The sequence below is a fragment of the Atractosteus spatula genome, chromosome 21 (assembly GCF_055471065.1).
Source record: "Atractosteus spatula isolate fAtrSpa1 chromosome 21, fAtrSpa1.hap1, whole genome shotgun sequence".
Classification (NCBI taxonomy): Eukaryota; Metazoa; Chordata; class Actinopteri; order Semionotiformes; family Lepisosteidae; genus Atractosteus; species Atractosteus spatula.
In genome coordinates this window covers 6,619,578-6,636,356 of record NC_142726.1, presented here as the reverse complement: position 1 = coordinate 6,636,356, position 16,779 = coordinate 6,619,578, and the positions used below count along the sequence as shown (strand labels likewise).

The 16,779-nt window shown below is 43.4% G+C and overlaps 1 protein-coding gene across 1 annotated transcript in view; it reads left to right on the top strand.

The window, feature by feature from the left end:
* slc7a5 (solute carrier family 7 member 5) overlaps positions 1-6,152 on the top strand; it is a 33,353-nt gene extending 27,201 nt beyond the window's left edge. Inside the window, exon 10 of the mRNA XM_088938800.1 lies at positions 1,040-6,152. Coding sequence (XP_088794926.1) covers positions 1,040-1,095 — 56 coding nt within the window. The 3' untranslated portion in view covers positions 1,096-6,152. The remainder of the gene's footprint in view (positions 1-1,039) is intronic.
* The last annotated feature ends 10,627 nt before the right edge of the window (positions 6,153-16,779 follow it).

The following is a 16,779-nucleotide window of genomic DNA, read 5'->3' as shown; positions in this document are numbered from 1 at the left end:
AGAGTTAGGCTGGTGCTTAGATGTTATGTCAGTTGGTAAAACTCTTGGAAAGAGGGGGCATGCGTTGTGCAAAGCCCTAGATCACCTATTCCAACAAGTGTGTCATGAGCAGAACCCAGCATTTCTGGGATCTCCAGGGTACTCCAAAGGATGCAGATTGGCCATCATGGGCTCACGTAGTGCTCCGTTTGAGGAGTATTGCCTGTTGCATACAGTCATCCTCAGGAATTGGTTCTGTTTTTGTATTCAAAATGTAATCACTCTGTGGCCCACAGTTTATTAGCGTTTCAAGTCTGGGCCATGTCAGGGGCTGACTGTTACCGGGATTCACAAGGTGGTGATGCAGTTGTATTGGTGTGAGCTGAGCAAGGCTGGCTGTCAGCTTATGTGTGATGTCCTTGACCTGCTCTGCACCAAAGTCAGAGAGAAGGGCGCTGCTCCTTCAGCTTGCCGCTGCTCTCTCCGAAGGCACTGCCGAGCTGGCAGCACGTCAAATTGATGATTGCCTCCGATACCTCCAAGTTATTCTCTCCAAGTGGTACGGAGGTGGTAGCCGGGCTTAAAGGACTGGCAATTCCATGTTGGGAAAGGAAAAGCAGTGTAGTCCAGGCAGGAACATAGACTGAGTTAATCCTCTGGGTTGAACTGCTTTCAAGGTTAAAAGCACAACCTCAGTTGAACTAACAAGCCAGACAGTACAAGGCTGTTCTTGAGTCTGAGTGAACCCCAAAACAGGTGTTGTTTGTATTGCAATACTCTGCTTCTTTGCTTGCTGACCACGCTGCGGTAGCTGCCTTCTGGTGCATGTTATCAGGCTTGTGAGAAAAGCGGGAAATCAACAGTTTTTATCGAGTTAAATACGTTCAAACATTCTTGTTTAAAATTCTGAAGTTATCTGTGTGTGACCAATTCCAGCACAAACTCTAGCACACTTCCCGCGGTCTTTAAACGGCAAACGCGAAGGCAGCCAAACCCTACTTTTTCTGTGGCGGATTGTGCAAAACATTCATTGCCTTGTCTGTGTGTTTCCTTCCTGCAGTTTCCTCGACCGTCTTCTTCCAGAAGGTTCTGGAAGTTGTGCCCCAGCAATCATGAGCACGTTTCTCCCTCCGCTTTGCTAAGCGCACAATGGACTCTCTACTAACAGTTCTCCCACACGCCATCTCAAAGGAAACACTGGAACAGGCCTAGAGTGGGAGAGATCAGAACCACTTCCCCTGACCTGGAGTCGGACACCCTCCAGCCCAGCGCTGCTGTCCCCGAGCTGTGGGGCATGAGAATAGTGTTGCTGGGTGGGTAATTACAATTGGACAGCATTGGGGATAACAATTCTAAATTGGGAATATGCATATATACATATATTACCTGTATATATACTGTATATATATATGCATATTTTCCTGTATTTTCAATATGGTCAGAGTCAACAGTACTTTTTTGAAACTTTATTTTTTTAGGAGTTAAACTGTTTCCACAGCTTTTTGCACACCATCGTCCTTTCTCCCTTAGGGCCTGTGAGTTTTTCTCGACCCAAAGCAAAGCACTCCCTCCCACATGCTCCTGTCTGCAGCCCAGGTTCACAGTTTCCAGATACTCTCTCAAGGGAGAGGGACAACATTTTCTGAGACTTGTCTGTACCATCTGCCGGTGGTACCCACACACCTGGACATATGGTGACCCCATAATTTCCATGGCAACATTGGACTTAGCAACGGACACAGGCAGCTGCCAGCTCCCACCACGCAGTCTTGCATAGGGCAAATTTGGCCAGTGTGTTATCAGGTTACCGCGATGTATGGACCTGGACCATAAAAGTGAAATGGTTAACCCTCCTAAAGAGCATGGATATTTATGTGGGCATGTCAGCTTCCTTGGGAAATTTCTGACATGTCCTCTTCCAGGGTGCAGTTTTGAAGAACTTGGAAATTGATGTATGAGTCTCAAACAGATGTCCAACTAACGACAGACGTCGGTGGACCCAGGTGGTCTTGCTTCTGCTCTGGCTGCCACTGTTTCAGTGAGGCTACAGTGACTACCCGTGCGGACCTCTTGTCTCTCTTCTGTGTTCTTGTGTTGTAGGTTGACACTAAGGGTTCTTCTGGTGTTCTTCTTGGAGCAGCCTGCTGGATTGCGGTTCTCTGTATAGGTGCATTTGAATACATTTACAATTGTGAAGAAAAAACACGCAATCTATAAAACGTTTCCTTTTTAGTACAGCTAACCTATGCAGCTGTTGCAGCTTCAAAAAGTGGGTTTGCTGTCTTTTCCACGTCAGTTCTCTAAGCGCTGATTTGGAAAAGCCATTAAATGTTACATCATTCAGTTAGATTGTCTGTGTAAAGACCACATGAGACCATTTTCTGATACGTCTGGCAGTGCTGCTGACCTGTGGAGCTGTCAGAGCAGGAATTGGCCTCCCCTGAGGGAACTACTGTGAGACTGTGAAAGACTGTCAGTCTGATCATCTAGTTCTGTTTTTTTTTTAATGGTGCCGATTGGAGCAAAATCCCCCGTTTTCGAAATTAGAGCATCAGGTGGTAGAAAAACAGCGTTATGAGTTCATCTTATTTTTATGCCCAGGAACAAGATGACGGACTGTGTAACTTCCAGTTTGCTAACGATATCTTGCGTAATGCGAGGCAAACCCGACCAAACGGCAGAAGAGCGCTGTGCTATTAACACAGTGGCGGCTCTGCAGCCGAATGTCAAGACCCTATGAGAATTTTAAAACCTGTTCTCTTAACCGGTGGTTTTATATTCAACACTCCCACATTGTTTGCAGTCTGCCACCAGACCTCTCAAAGGGGAAGAGAACGGGAAGTTCTTGTCCTGCAGGATTCATAGGTCACCCTTACAGCAGTGTTTCACAATCCCTGTTTGACAGAATATGCAGACACGGTATGAAGTACTTCATTCAGGTTTGTGTCCCAAACAGCCTTTCTCAAAGACTGATCTTGCTCTCTCCTGACTTCTCCTGACTGTGAGACGTGTTCCAAGTCTTGAAGTACTGTAGTGTAGCTACAAGGGACCCAAAATCTCCCAGATTCACTGTGTCTCCTCATTGTCCATTGAACAATTCTTAAAGAAGATCTCTGTGAGTAAGGGCAGCAGTTTTCCGTGCCTTCTGCTGGGTATATAGAAACCCATAAAAAATATGCTGCCTCCTTCTTTTTTCTCCCCTTTTACAAAAGCTCTTTAAACAAATATCATTTTATTCCTAGTACTGCTGCTCCTAAAAGAACAGCCCGTGAGGATTTTACTCAAATCAGAGTTTAAATGCATTTATATATGGCAATCTTGACTTCAGCGCATCACCTGTTTTGACTGTGTGTTGTCTTAAACTAAGGTGTTTTCAAATGCTGTATCCCCACATGGTTGCTATGCAAGGTTTAAAAATAATATGTAGCATATACTTGTACATATTAGTATACACACATAATGTAATATTACTGAGCTTTTAAAATTGTTATCCCTAATGTTACACTTCACTTCAGTTTAACATTGTATTCACGTTACACGTAATGTTATATACTGTATAATCCTGAGTTAGTGTATGTCTTTCTGGGCAGTGTCCTTCTGACATTCCTGCTGACTTTGGGACTTGAGCATAGCTGTCAGGATGTTTTCAGATCAGATATTTTTTAATGGAAGTGTGTGAATTGTAATTTAATTTCTTTCTCATTGCCACCCAGTGTTCAAAGCCTGGATTTTCAAAACGCAGATGCTCTTTATGCCCACGTTGCTGGGGGGACCTCCTGTATAGTACTTAGAAAAAAGCAGTGAATGGTGTAAAGAAGCTGTCAGTGTTCAGACCAGTGTTGCTGTGCACCAGGATTGCGATAGGCAACCTGAAACGTGTGCCTCCCAGTATGATAGATTCACAGTGTAAAAGTACAGGCAGCACCATGCAAGTGGAGTTTTATGGAGCTCTTTTCTGTAAAGCAGCTGCTTGCCTTTGGGTGACACGTGATTGCTCCGTTATGTCACTGTGTGTATTGATCTACAATTCCAGTTGCTTTGGTTTATTCTGTGTTCTTCTTGCTATTGCTTATGGCTGTGAAGTTTGTTTTTATGCTAAGCTGGTCAAACAGGGTATGAACACTGGGGTCTGAACTCTGAACGCTTGAGATTTTGTGCCATTTTTACACCCCTATTTCCTGGAACTTCTGTAACGGGTTACCTGTGGACTGAAAAGGTCAAAACTATTTTCCTCACATGGAAGTTGACGAATATTTAATTAGGATTTGGGGAAAGGGTCCTGGAATGAGCGAAGAGTGGATGTGGGTGGAATAAGTGTTTTTGTGTGGCTGTTACTGCTGTAAAAAATAATGTGGAGATTTCTTTATAAAGAAGGTCAGTCTGTGTGATGCGTCTGCATTGAACTGGTGAAGGTTTCCGTTACAAAAAAAGTCTGAAGGAATTTATTGTACACACATTCTGTTTTCTCAAATTGTTTTCATTTTTTAAATGAAATTAGATGATCATTTGTGGTTTTCCTGTTAGAAAGTTTTAGCTCCACAGTTCATGTGAAACAGATGTCTTTCAAATTTGATGTCAGAAAAAAGAATGTGTGTATTTATCTGCAGTGTAGATATGACCATTCCACTAGCTGTTGTTAAGGTTTCATTTTTAATGTTTAACAGTTCTACAGAGTGACTAATCTAGATTTGTGTGTATTATTAATTTATGTTTATTAAGTTAAATTGTATTTTAGACACATTTATTTATTTTAGAGACTGCTTGTGGATACAGCTGATACAAGCATGTATTAAAGCACTCCGATCACTGTAGGGTTGTGAAATTTGGACCCTTTGTTTTTCATTTAGTGTTTGTTGCTTACATTTTTAATTAGTTTTCCTCTGGGTTGCAGTGTTTCTGCCCAGCCTAGTGTTGTGTAGGGGTAGCAGGTTCCTAGGATTTTGAGATATCGGAGGCGTGTGTTCTGAGATAGCAGTAACTGCTGCTCCACTGCCTCTAGTGTGGAACCTACGATCAGGAGCAACAGTCTAGTAATGGGAGGGGAATTCTGTTACAAATAACCCAGAGGCTGTTCCATGTTCATTTGTAAAGCTGTTTGCATGTACAGAGGAACTCCGTGACAAGATCTTGACTTTTGTTTAACTGTTTTGCATACACATGTAATTCATGTATTGTAAATGTTACAACTGACCAACTCAAGAAGCTAAGCTAGAGCATTTTCACAGTGCAGGGCTATGGACTGCTGTGTATATGTTGCTGGTCTTTATTATCAAGCATACAAGCCACTGTATTAACATTGCTCTGGCTGTGATGTGTATTTTACTGGTTTTGACAGTGGAAAAACAAACATTTGGCCCATATCTTTGTGTGCAGCTGTCTAATATGCAAAGATGAGTTGGGTTTTCTGACCCTGGGTGACTTTCAAAGCTTTTTGCTCCTATACCAAATGGACCCCAGTTTTTTTTTTTCCTAATGCGGAGTAAACTGCAGCTAAATGCCACTAGATTTGTGCCTTTTAATTTTTTAGTTGCTTTTGGGGGGGGGAAACAAAAGTGGAGCATGTTTTGGTAGGGGGCCAAGAACTTTAAATCAAGAGTCATCCTGAAACAGGGTGGTTCCATAGGGAATAGTGAGTGTTTGGGCTGCTGGGACTATTGTCCCCATACATACCCCCTGAAAGGGCACTACTGCTCCATAACCGCTCATCCTTGTGCTGCGTTTCATCTAAATAAGAGATGTGGGGATTAATCTCTTAAAGGATCTTCATTCTGACGCACTACAGGCAGAACCAGGGCTTAGAACTCTTCTGAGCCCATACAATCATAGTTATTCATGATATTATTATCATGGGAAAACCAGTGTAATCTTGCAATGCAGGTTATTGGAGACGAGCTTCCTGCATCAGATTCAGGGTATTCTGCCATTACTGTTGTGTTCATGTCTTTTTATTTTACTCCTGCCTGTCGGCATCCTTCAGAATCCCACACCTTATCCCTGAGTTTTCACCACACTACGTGTGTCGTGTAAGTCTTTTCTTTGTACATGTACTCTGAGCTCAAAGCTGTATAGGAAAAAATGAACAGATTTGTAATAGCTTTTTATTGCCTTTTGTTAGAAAAATGTCTTTGAACTGCTGATTTCTTTTTTGTGGAATAAAAAATAGTCTACATCTACATTGCTCAGTGTTGGTTGTGTTAAGAAAAAGCTCGTCTCCCTTTTCTTACTGTCCTCCCTCCCTTGTGCGTTCTGGTGTGAAGCTCTCATATCGTGTGCCGCAAATACCGCTTATGGATTGCAAGGGTGTATGCAGGCAGACTCAAACGGGGGTCTGTGAGGACATCTGCAACACTTCACCCTCTTATCGAAAGGCATTTTCCCATTTTTTTTTGTAACCATTATTTTGTGCAGCAAAAGATCATTGAAGTTGAACCTGAAACCTGACATTGCTGACGGCAGATACCAGACACATAGGAGGCACTTTGTGGCCAGGTTTCTGTGCTAAGTGTGCTGCTCACTGGAAGAGACAGTGTAGTAGGTGGGGTGTAGTAAAATGTGTCATGGCTTCAGCTGATATCCGGATATCTTTTTCTTCCACAGGAGCAACTCAGCTCAATACCACCCACTACCAACGATCTGATCACATGCACCCTTGACCTCTCTCCCACTGCAGGCTCTTCACTTCATGCTTCTGCTTGGTCTACTTTAGTCAGGTTCTGTGAATGGCACTGTGAGCCTGTGTTCTGCTTCCTCTGACTGTTTTCTGCAGCACAGTTCAGCTTGCAGCTCATTGCATTTGGTTTATTAGGTTTTAGCTGTAGTATAGACCAGTTCTTCCTAGCCCTGGCCCTAGGAGAGCTCTCCCTGCTGGATGTTGCTCCTGCCAAGTTCTTAATCACAAGCTAATTATTTTCGGTTTTCTTTTTGAGACATATTTGTAAATTCGCTTTCAGTCATTTGAAGGCTCAGTGACATTTTGTAATTTGTAAGTTGCCCTCATTCAGTTGGATTGCTTGAAATGTAGCCAGAAGGAAAGAATTAGAAAGCAGGTCAATCAAGTCTTTAATATGGGAGATTGAGAGCTCTCCTGGAATGAAAACAAGTTGATTGCATTCCTCCAGCACCAAGGCTGAGAACCACCTGTATGTAACTGGTTCACGGACGAGCTCAGAAAGTTCTGGTGTATAAATGCAGTTGTTCCAAATGAACCATGGACTGGGATGTGTTGCTGAAAAGAGCTTTTCTGGTATCATTCCTCTTCAGTTGGCATTCCTTCTGAAAATGCTGCCATTTTATCTACTACATGCTGTTGACGGCTTTCAAGTGGTATATTCTGGGGTAGATTTTTATCTTGAAAAAGTACAGCTGTTAAATGAGAAGTCACCCTAGCCAAGTGCTACATTTCACAATGAGCTAATAACCTACTGTGCACATGATTAGCATTATCCAGACTTCGCTAAGCAGGTCACATGAGCAGAGAGCTGATTGCACACACTGCTCCTGAGGCTCTGCTCTGCTCCGAAATCATGCTAGAGGGATGACATGCCGCTCTCAAGAGGAAGCAGAGTCCTGCAGGGTTTCTAGGAATATTGGGTTACACTCAGTCCACAAAAAAACCCCAAAGGAACTGTACTCAAGACAAGTGGAAAAGTGGAGATCCTTTCATTCTCATTTTGTTTCTAGACGCTTGGTTATGCACTTAGTGATTTCTTAAACATTTCCACTTAGTCAGTTCCTGCAGTGTGGCTGGCCTGGTTGTTCCTGACCCACACAACTCTCTGTGTAAAGGGATGCCTGTAGGTTTTTCACTCACGCATGTTGCTTCATCTGCTTCTTGGCCACACATTAGATCTTTGAAAGGGACATTGCTGCTGCCTGAGCGAAACACTTTCCATTTGTGTTTCTGTGTTGTTTGTCAGGCGGCTGTTTAATAATAATAATTGCTTACACTTATATAGCGCTTTTCTGGACACTCCACTCAAAGCGCTTTACAGGTAATGGGGATCCCCTCCACCACCACCAATGTGCAGCCCCACCTGGATGATGCGACGGCAGCCATAGTGCGCCAGAACGCTCCCCACACACCAGCTATCAGTGGGGAGGAGAGCAGAGTAATGAAGCCAATTCATAGATGGGGATTATTAGGAGGCCATGATTGGTAAGGGCCAATGGGAAAATTGGCTAGGACACCAGGGTTACACCCCTACTCTTTTCGAGAGATGCCCTGGGATTTTTAATGACCACAGAGAGTCAGGACCTCGGTTTTACATCTCATCCGAAGGACGGTGCCTGTTTACAGTATAGTGTCCCCGTCACTGTACTGGGGCATTAGGACCCACATGGACCGCAGGGTGAGCACCCCCTGCTGGCCCCACTAACACCTCTTCCAGCAGCAACCTTAGTTTTTCCCAGGAGGTCTCCCATCCAGGTACTGACCATGTTCACACCTGCTTAGCTTCAGTGGGCTGCCAGTTGTGAGTTGCAGGGTGATATGGCAGCTGGCAGTTGCACTTGGGTTAACTCGGGTTTAGATCACCCGAGTCCCTCCATATCACTTGTATTTGTGAAACAGCATTGGAACCTCCAGTCATCTGCAAATCTGTTGAATTTTATAACTGTTTGAGAGTCCATAGGTGAGAGAAGGAGCTGTATTCTTAGCTGGCCAGATCGCTCCAGGTGTGGCTCACAGGTGCTGTAAGTGTTAGCTAGCAACTGATTACTACATAAAGCCCAGGTGATTTGCCCATATTGGTTAGCTCACTTTAAGTACCTGAGATCAGGTGTCCTAGAAAAACCAGAGGGATAGATTAGGACTGGAATTGCCCATCCCGCTCTACATCTTCAATACCTGTGGGAATCTGTAAAGATTTGGCCCACAGTTCAGGATGCTTTCCACAGGATGGCAGGATAGTTTGAGGATACCTTTTAAGACTTCAAGTAGGCCAGCCCCCAAAAAAACCCTCAAAATCTTGTCTCAATTTTCAGTCTAAAATAGTAAGTTATTCAACTGTCAGAATTTTCTGCAAGTATCCACTAGTAAACAGGGCATACACATGATAATTTGAAGAAAATGTAAGTTTATTTTTTACCCATTGTTTTTTAAATTGTTATTTTTAGCTCCCAAAAAACAGAAATAGCTGAGGAATCATGAAGGAGAAACAGCACTTATTCAAATGCTCTGTAAAAAAAACCACATGTACACAGACAGCCTGGCACTTACAATAATAGCAATGCAGGGATCAGACCTTTCTCTGCTATTAGAGTCAATTTCCTGTGTGCCAGCAGCTTATTGTTTGTGGACATAATCCCTGTGAAGACCTGAACACCTGGTGCAATTGAAGTAAGTGCAGGTGGAAACTCTGGCTCACTGTTTGGTGAGTAAATGTTGGTTTTCCCTGCGTTAAGGCAAACTGAGAAACAAACAGGGACCTGGCTGGCTAATGTAAGCAGGCCATACCCAGTAAGCAATGTAATCTCTAATTCTGTGGTGATTTACAACGTAATTGCAATTAAAAAAAAGAAGATTTTAAATTAAAACTCTTTCAACAATTCAGACCCAGGATGGTATCTTCAAACAGGTGTATTGTGAATACATCTTTTAGAGACGAATTGCTGTATTATGTTTGCTTCTTTTCCTTTATAAATAAGTCTTACTTCAGTAATAAAACAAACTCCAGAGGACTGGCAAAAGCTGGGTAGGACTTTTGCTTCTCCTTCAGCACAAAAAAACGAGTTTCTAATCCATTCAACCTTTCCTGGCACAGTAACCTCTGAAGTTAGAAAACCTTGGGTCTTTTGCCACAAAACCTGAATGATTTTATCAGGGGTGTGTGGACAGATACTGTATACTCAGCTCACTCTTTTTACTGCAAATCCTCTGGTTAAAGAGGATCTGGTAGTTCCTGGTATCAGAAGTCAGCAATGTGCTACAGGAAGGGGAGAATATTTAAGGTCAGTTCTTGCATCAATGTTGCATCAGTTTCAGGTGAAGGCAAACAGACAGCTTCTTTTATTCTCAAATAATAAGTAAGATACCGTAGGCCTGCTGACATCAGGTGTCAGTTTTAAGCGTTATGCAAGGAAAAAATGAGTCACTGAGGCAGTAACTCATGGTTTTCCTTCAGGCTTCACAACTATGCATTGATTTTATTTTCATTTTGTTAATGAAACATTTGTCTTGTATGAATACAACCTGGGAAAGTGCATCGGTGTGACTTGTCTCTTTTCTCATGTTCAGAGAGGTCATGTCCAAAGAAGACGTAGAGATCTAAATGATAGGCTCACGTGCCTGATGTCAGGTTGCAGGGTGATCTAGTACTGGTGTGGCAGCAGGCCTCTGCCCCACCCACCTGTCACCCAGGGGGCGGTTGCCATGGGCTCCAACTGACAGAAGACCTGAATCACCTGGAGGCAATTACCATCTCACGTGTCTAGCTCAGGGCTTTGATACAGGATTTGAAGTCTGAGCTTCAGAGTTCTCAAGCTTGTTCCCTTCGTGTTTTGAAGACTCCCGTGTTTTGTATTTTTCCTGGCTGGACTCTTACTTGTTCCCCCGACCACGACTCTTGGATCTCCGTCTTGCTTCATTAACATCTATCTCTCAGGTGCTACGACCCCTGCAATTTTGCCTGTTTTTCACCTCAGCGACGTGCCTGCAGCTCTGTGATTGCTGCTTGGTGGCCAGGCTGTGTGACTGCATCTCTGCCCATCTGCGATCTCTGCTTTGAACCCATCTAGGATGGCCTGCTACATCGCCATCCTGGTGGCAGCTCTTTTCCCCTGCCTGTCTTTGGCACTGTGCTGAGGCCTCTGTCAGTATGCTGCCTGGACTTTTTCTGGGTCTCATCTGCCTGTTGCCCAGCAAGTGGGTTCACGTTACCACTCCCGATCCGATGCTAGTCCCACTGACCAGAGGATCGTTACAGTATACCAGAGCCCTGTGAAGAGTCTGAACAGCCCTTAAATATCCCTGTATCTCCTGAAGCGGGCGAGAATGTAATTGGCTCCAGGTGGTCTGTGTCTCCGGTCAGTTGGTGTCCATGGCAACCAGCACTGAGAGACAGGTGGGTGGAACAGAGGATGGCTGCCCTGCCACTGCTAGTTCATCCCGCAGAGCAGCAGCTGGAGTGGGCCTGAGACCTTAAATATAAGTTTCCTGTTGTGAAGTCTGGAGTTCTGGACTCCAGACTGGATGTTTGTGTGCCCTAATCTCAGGTGGGGCAGTGCTGTTGTACCTCTGAGCCAGGTGTTTCATCTGAACTGCTCCAGTAAATTCCCTGCTGTACAAGTGTGTTTCAGACTGTGCCAAGTCCATATTGTAAATAAGAGTTTCATCTCGATCGACTTGCCTGATAAATAAAGGGATATAATAATATATTGCCTAGTACTGTAAGTAAAGGCCTTGTACCTGCACAGCCCTAAGCTGATGTTTCAAATAAAACAGATGCTGTAAAACAGATTTGACTGTGCTGCACCTCTGCTATATTAACTGGTGGCAACCCTGCACAATACCTACTGTATGAAAGAAAACAATATCATATTGGCAATGAGAAAAGGTCAATGAGAGTGTTGCAGTTCGTCTCTGTTACCAGTATGTTTTGCTCAGTTACAGTCCGTGTGGGAATGGAGGATAGTTTTTCAGCTGCAGTTTAAATACCATCCTTCATGACTGTCTTCCTCAGGGACTGCACTGTTTCCCCGGGACAGGCTGCCAGATCCGGCTTTCTCTCAACTGAATCCACTTTATAACACTCTTCTTCCAAACACGTTCACTGTAGTTGCAGGTTCTTTAATAACTTACCTTGTTAGTCTCAGCTAAGCCAGGATTTGTTCTCGTTCATTCCTGTTTTCAGGAAACAGTGAAGGGCTGCAACAGAACGTTTTAACAAATGTTATATTAGTACTGAACAATACATTTAGGGAAATGGAGTGAATTAATGTGGTGTGGTGGAAAATGCATTTAGTTTCTTAAAGATGAGCTGGAATGTAAACCCTTGAACTGGCAGGGGGAGCAGTTGTGAGGAGGAAGAGCTTTAATGCTGCAGACGTAGTCACAGAAGTGACTTTCACAGCACGAACGGCACACTCTCCGTGCACCCACTTGATCCTCCCTGCAGGAATTTTCCCAGCTGCTGGAACGTGTGGGCAGGCCTGACCCTGAGTGATTTAATGGTTGTGAACAGCCACATCTAGTTTAACAGGTTTGTCTACAGTCAAATCACCTATTCATCTGTGTGTGAAAACTGTGATTTTGGTGCAATAGATTAATGTACCATAGGAAACACATTCCTATGGGTAATAAAAGTCCATACCAGATGATTGCTTACATCTTCTGTTGTTCTACAACTGTTGTTGGCCATTGCAATGTGTTTCCCATGGTCAGATTTTTTCAGATATTGAATTTTAGTGTGCCACATTACACCTTCTGCAATGGTCTTTTTTGCACCACTGTCCAATTGTGTAAATAGAAGCTACCTGTTTAACCCTTTGCATGTTTCAACCAGTTCCAAGGGGCCGGAGAAGAATATAATCTAAAACTCACAGTGGAGTCCTGTGTATCATCTCTCCCACATGTTTCTGCCTCAACATGCAGACAAACAAAGCATTTTCAACAAGAAACTTTACTGCAGTTTCAGGCTTCTGGGCACTGTGTGGGAATAGGGATGAATGAACTGAAGACAAAGTAGTCAGTCCCAGCCAGTGAGTTGTTACTGGTTCCCTTTCCATCTCTGACCTCAGGGAAGATGTGTATCACGTCAGAGTCATGTCACATGCTCCGAAACACATTCAGATGACTCCCGAGTGGAGTGTCTGCTGGAGTCATCTTATCTGCTCACCCCCGCTGACCTTTTAAAAAGTCCTTTTCTTTTAAACGATGTTGGGATAAACGTACAAGCTGATCACAAGCTCCTCTTTGACCTTAGTGGCGGATCAGGGGTCAGTCATGTGCTCAGTGCTCTTGTCTTGGGCCTAAGGGTCTTGTAAAACTGCAATGCTTGGACCCTCGAGTCCTGCCAGCTCGTCCAGCTGGGAGGGTCAAGTGCATGATCCCTCTCAGCAGCTGCAGATCCAGGTGGGGCTGCCCCTGCCTTACACTGAGAAGCACAACATGGGTACGCAGCCATATGGTTAATCATTTCTCCTGCTGTACATTGATACTGCTTTATTATAAGAGAATGGCAATGCCACAGTCTCTTTCCACCCTGCCCAACCTCTCTTCACCTTCCTCCCCTCTATCAAGGCAAAAATTACTGGGTTGCCAAACAGCACCTACCCAGCTGTGAGACACTTCAACTCTGCACTTTAATTTGGAACTTTTTGCATGGCTCATTGTTATTCTCTCAGGTTGCACTGTTATGGATTTTATTGCTGGTGTGTGTTCAGGATGGTCTGTGAAGATGAGTCAAGTGCATGCTGTTTATTATTGGCTGTGCAGTATGGCATGTATTTGAGTTGTATGCCTTTTAATTGTGCCAGTTCACCAAACCAAACTCCAGGCAACTAGTTGTCATGGAAATAATAATTTAATTTTGAAGTTATTCACTATTTAATTTGGCACTGATAACAACGGATAACTACGAAAGCGCATTGCTGCCGCTAAGGGAAAAAACTAATTCGCACCCCTTATCTCGTTATTACGAGATAGCAATGCTAACCTCAGCGTACAGTATGTACAACCTTTTACGTTGTGCACTGAACGCATGTACAAGCTACGGTGAACTTGCCTGGCACTTAAATGATTGTGTCCAGCGCTGCAGAATTTGTACAGATTTCGACTGGGGTTTAGTCATAATGAAATCTTGCCATTTTTAGCAAATATGAACAGAATCATTACAAGCATGAGGACCAGTTTTGTGGGATTAGAGATCAAAGCAATGATGGTCACGACCGACATCACGGGTTGTGCGAGTCCGTTGCCAGTGACAATTTTCTCGTAATTATGAGAAACGTTTCTTGTAATTACGAGATAAGGGTGCGGATATTTTTTTCCCTTGGTGGCAGCAGCAATGCACTTCCGTAGATAACTGTTGCTGGTGGTGAGATAGAGAAAATGGCTCGTTTCTTCTGACGAACCTAAGAAAAGTCACAAATGAAAAGAGACCACTGAGACTTTTTGTTTGGTTGCTAATGGCTTATTAATCCAGTGATCCCAGCAAACCTTTTTTCATACAATATCTCATGGAGTCCTGCGGCCACAACAATAATTTTGATCTAATAAAAGCGAATTGTGTATGCGTGTCTGTTCCGTGAAAAGAAAATTGCTTCTGGGCTTTGTATTACCAGAAAGCGTCTCTGTGCTGCCCCCTTGTGTTTGAGCGAAAATCTGATAGAAAGAAGTGGTATGGCTTTCATTCAGGAAGGAAAGATAACAGACGTTTATCACCTTAATTTCCTGTGCTCTTCTGAGAGCGGTTGTGCTTGTCTGATTAGATATAAGTGCTGCAATAACGTCAGCTGACAGATCAAAGATTACATCAGACAAGCTGGTTTGGAAGGCAGGTGCTAGTTCTCTCGGAGATCTGTGGAGAGAAGGGATGGAGGAAGCAGACAATCTGTGGAAAACAGAGGGCATATTGTAGGACTGTACCTCGAGAATCTCTGATAACGATTACCATATAAAAGTAAACAATGGGATTTGTCCTGTTTTAGAAGTGACGAAAAATGACTTGGAAAAAGTGCACCTGCACAAGATGGAGTGGTGGCTCTGTGGCTAAGGATCTTTGCCTGTGGCTGGAAGGTTGCCAGTTCAAATCCTGCAGCTGGCAGATGAATCCTACTCCCTTGGGCCCCTGAGCAAGGCCCTTAACCCCAACTGCTCCAGGGGCGCTGTACAATGGCTGACCCTGTGCTCTGACCCCAGGCTCTCTCCCTGTCTGTGTGTCTCATGGAGAGCAAGCTGGGGTGTGTGAAAAGATGAATTCCTAATGCAAGAAATTGTATATGGCCAATAAAGTGATGTTATAAATTCTTGTTATGTAACTGTTACCTTGTCTAAACTTAATGAGATGTGTTCATATATAGTGTTTTAAGTATATATATTAATGTAAAGCTTTCTATTTCGTGATTCTCTGTATTTATAAATACAAAAAGAAAATAAAGTTCTTAAAAATCATGGCTAGTTCTCTCAGAACCCTGTTTTCAGGTTTCACACAGGGGCTCCAGGAGAACTGTGGTGCCCTCTTTCACCTCCAGGTACAATTTTACCCAGATTTTCCGAGAGTGAAATTCACCCTCACGTCTTTCAAAGAAGGTGACCTGCGTGTTTCCAGGTTGGCTCCAGTGTGTAAATCAAGGCAGGGCTGTTTGCAAAGGTCAGCACTTCCATCAGTCCCTGCTCTCCTGAGAGCCCACAGTCCCGGAGCAAAGCTCTGACGCAGGAAGGTCTGCAGGAAAACAGAGCATTTGCTCTTTTACTAAGCCCCTTTTAAAGCTCAAATAGATATAACGAGCAAGACCAATGTTAGAAGGTAAAAACCAATTGACAAAACTGCATGCTACCCCATGTTGATATGTTCATATTAAATTTTGTGTAAATCTTTTAATATTGATTTTTGTAAAATACGTTGTTCTTGGGATGTAGGTTGGGTCTGTACTAGGAAAACATGTCCAAATGCAGAGTAAATGATATATATAGATACCTCTACCTGTTTTTGAATATGAATATGCGTAAGAACTACAACTTACTGTTCAGCCTTCCCTGTGTAAAATTAGTTTTAAAATCATTACTCTTTTGAAGAGAAAAAAAAATCTTGGTACTAGAGCTGTAGTAGTTTTTAAAGATATAGACTCTCTAAGGGGTGTTGGAGGAATGTTGCCATTCCTGTTTTATATGAAAGACAGTCATTTAGTTTTCACATGGAAAGTCAGTCTACATAAAGGCTTTGTGAGTCTCTGCTTTCTACTGGTATAGCATGTTTTGTGCAGTCCTTTCTGAATAAGTGGGTACTTGTTTATCTTTCAAATGCAGAATCTGATTGGTGGATCAATCAACCAATCAGTCTACACCATGGAAGGGTTTTGGTTTAGGTCAGTCACCCTGAACAGCCACATTTCTACCAAAAGGCGCAATCAAATGGATTGGTCTCTGCCCCTCTGTTCTTATGTACTGTATGTTGTCTGGACCCTAGGTCACACTTCCACAAAGATGTGCAGTTTTATAGTTTTGTGCAGAGACGGTCTGTTCCACATTGTCATATTTAACTGGAATAAAATTTGACTTTGGGGGGTATTCACTATATTAACAGAAGTCACAGCTTCTAGACTAGTTTGTACAGCTTGAACTGGGGAGGAATCCACCACATCTTACAAATGGGAAGATCTTCATAACCCCTCATCCTGCCTTGTTATGTTAGCTTGTACTTGGCAAAACATGGTCTGGCAGTTTAACAAAGGTCAGCACATCCATCGTCTATCAGTCTCTTCCCTCCTGGCTGCTTACAACACAGGAATAATGGTGTTTATCTGAATTGAGCAAAACATGTTTCTTGTTTTTCAAGAGAACCGGCCTGCCGCCGTCTCCTACAAATAGGAGTTAACTGTGTCAGAGTGGTGCCAAAGTGAAAGGGAACAATCCAGGTCATTTGGAAGAAATCCAAGGATTAACCATGGGAGAGACGCTTGTCATTTGCCATGATCCTACTTGGACTGCATTCTTCCAGCGCAGAGCACAGTGGTGAGGATAGGTGGGAGAGTCCCACTGGAAACTCCATTGTCAATCTGTCATTTTCAGCTGAAAAAATGAGTTGCAGACAATTGGTATTTACAAACCAGGAGAGGTGTGCAAATAAAAAATTGTCAACTCTA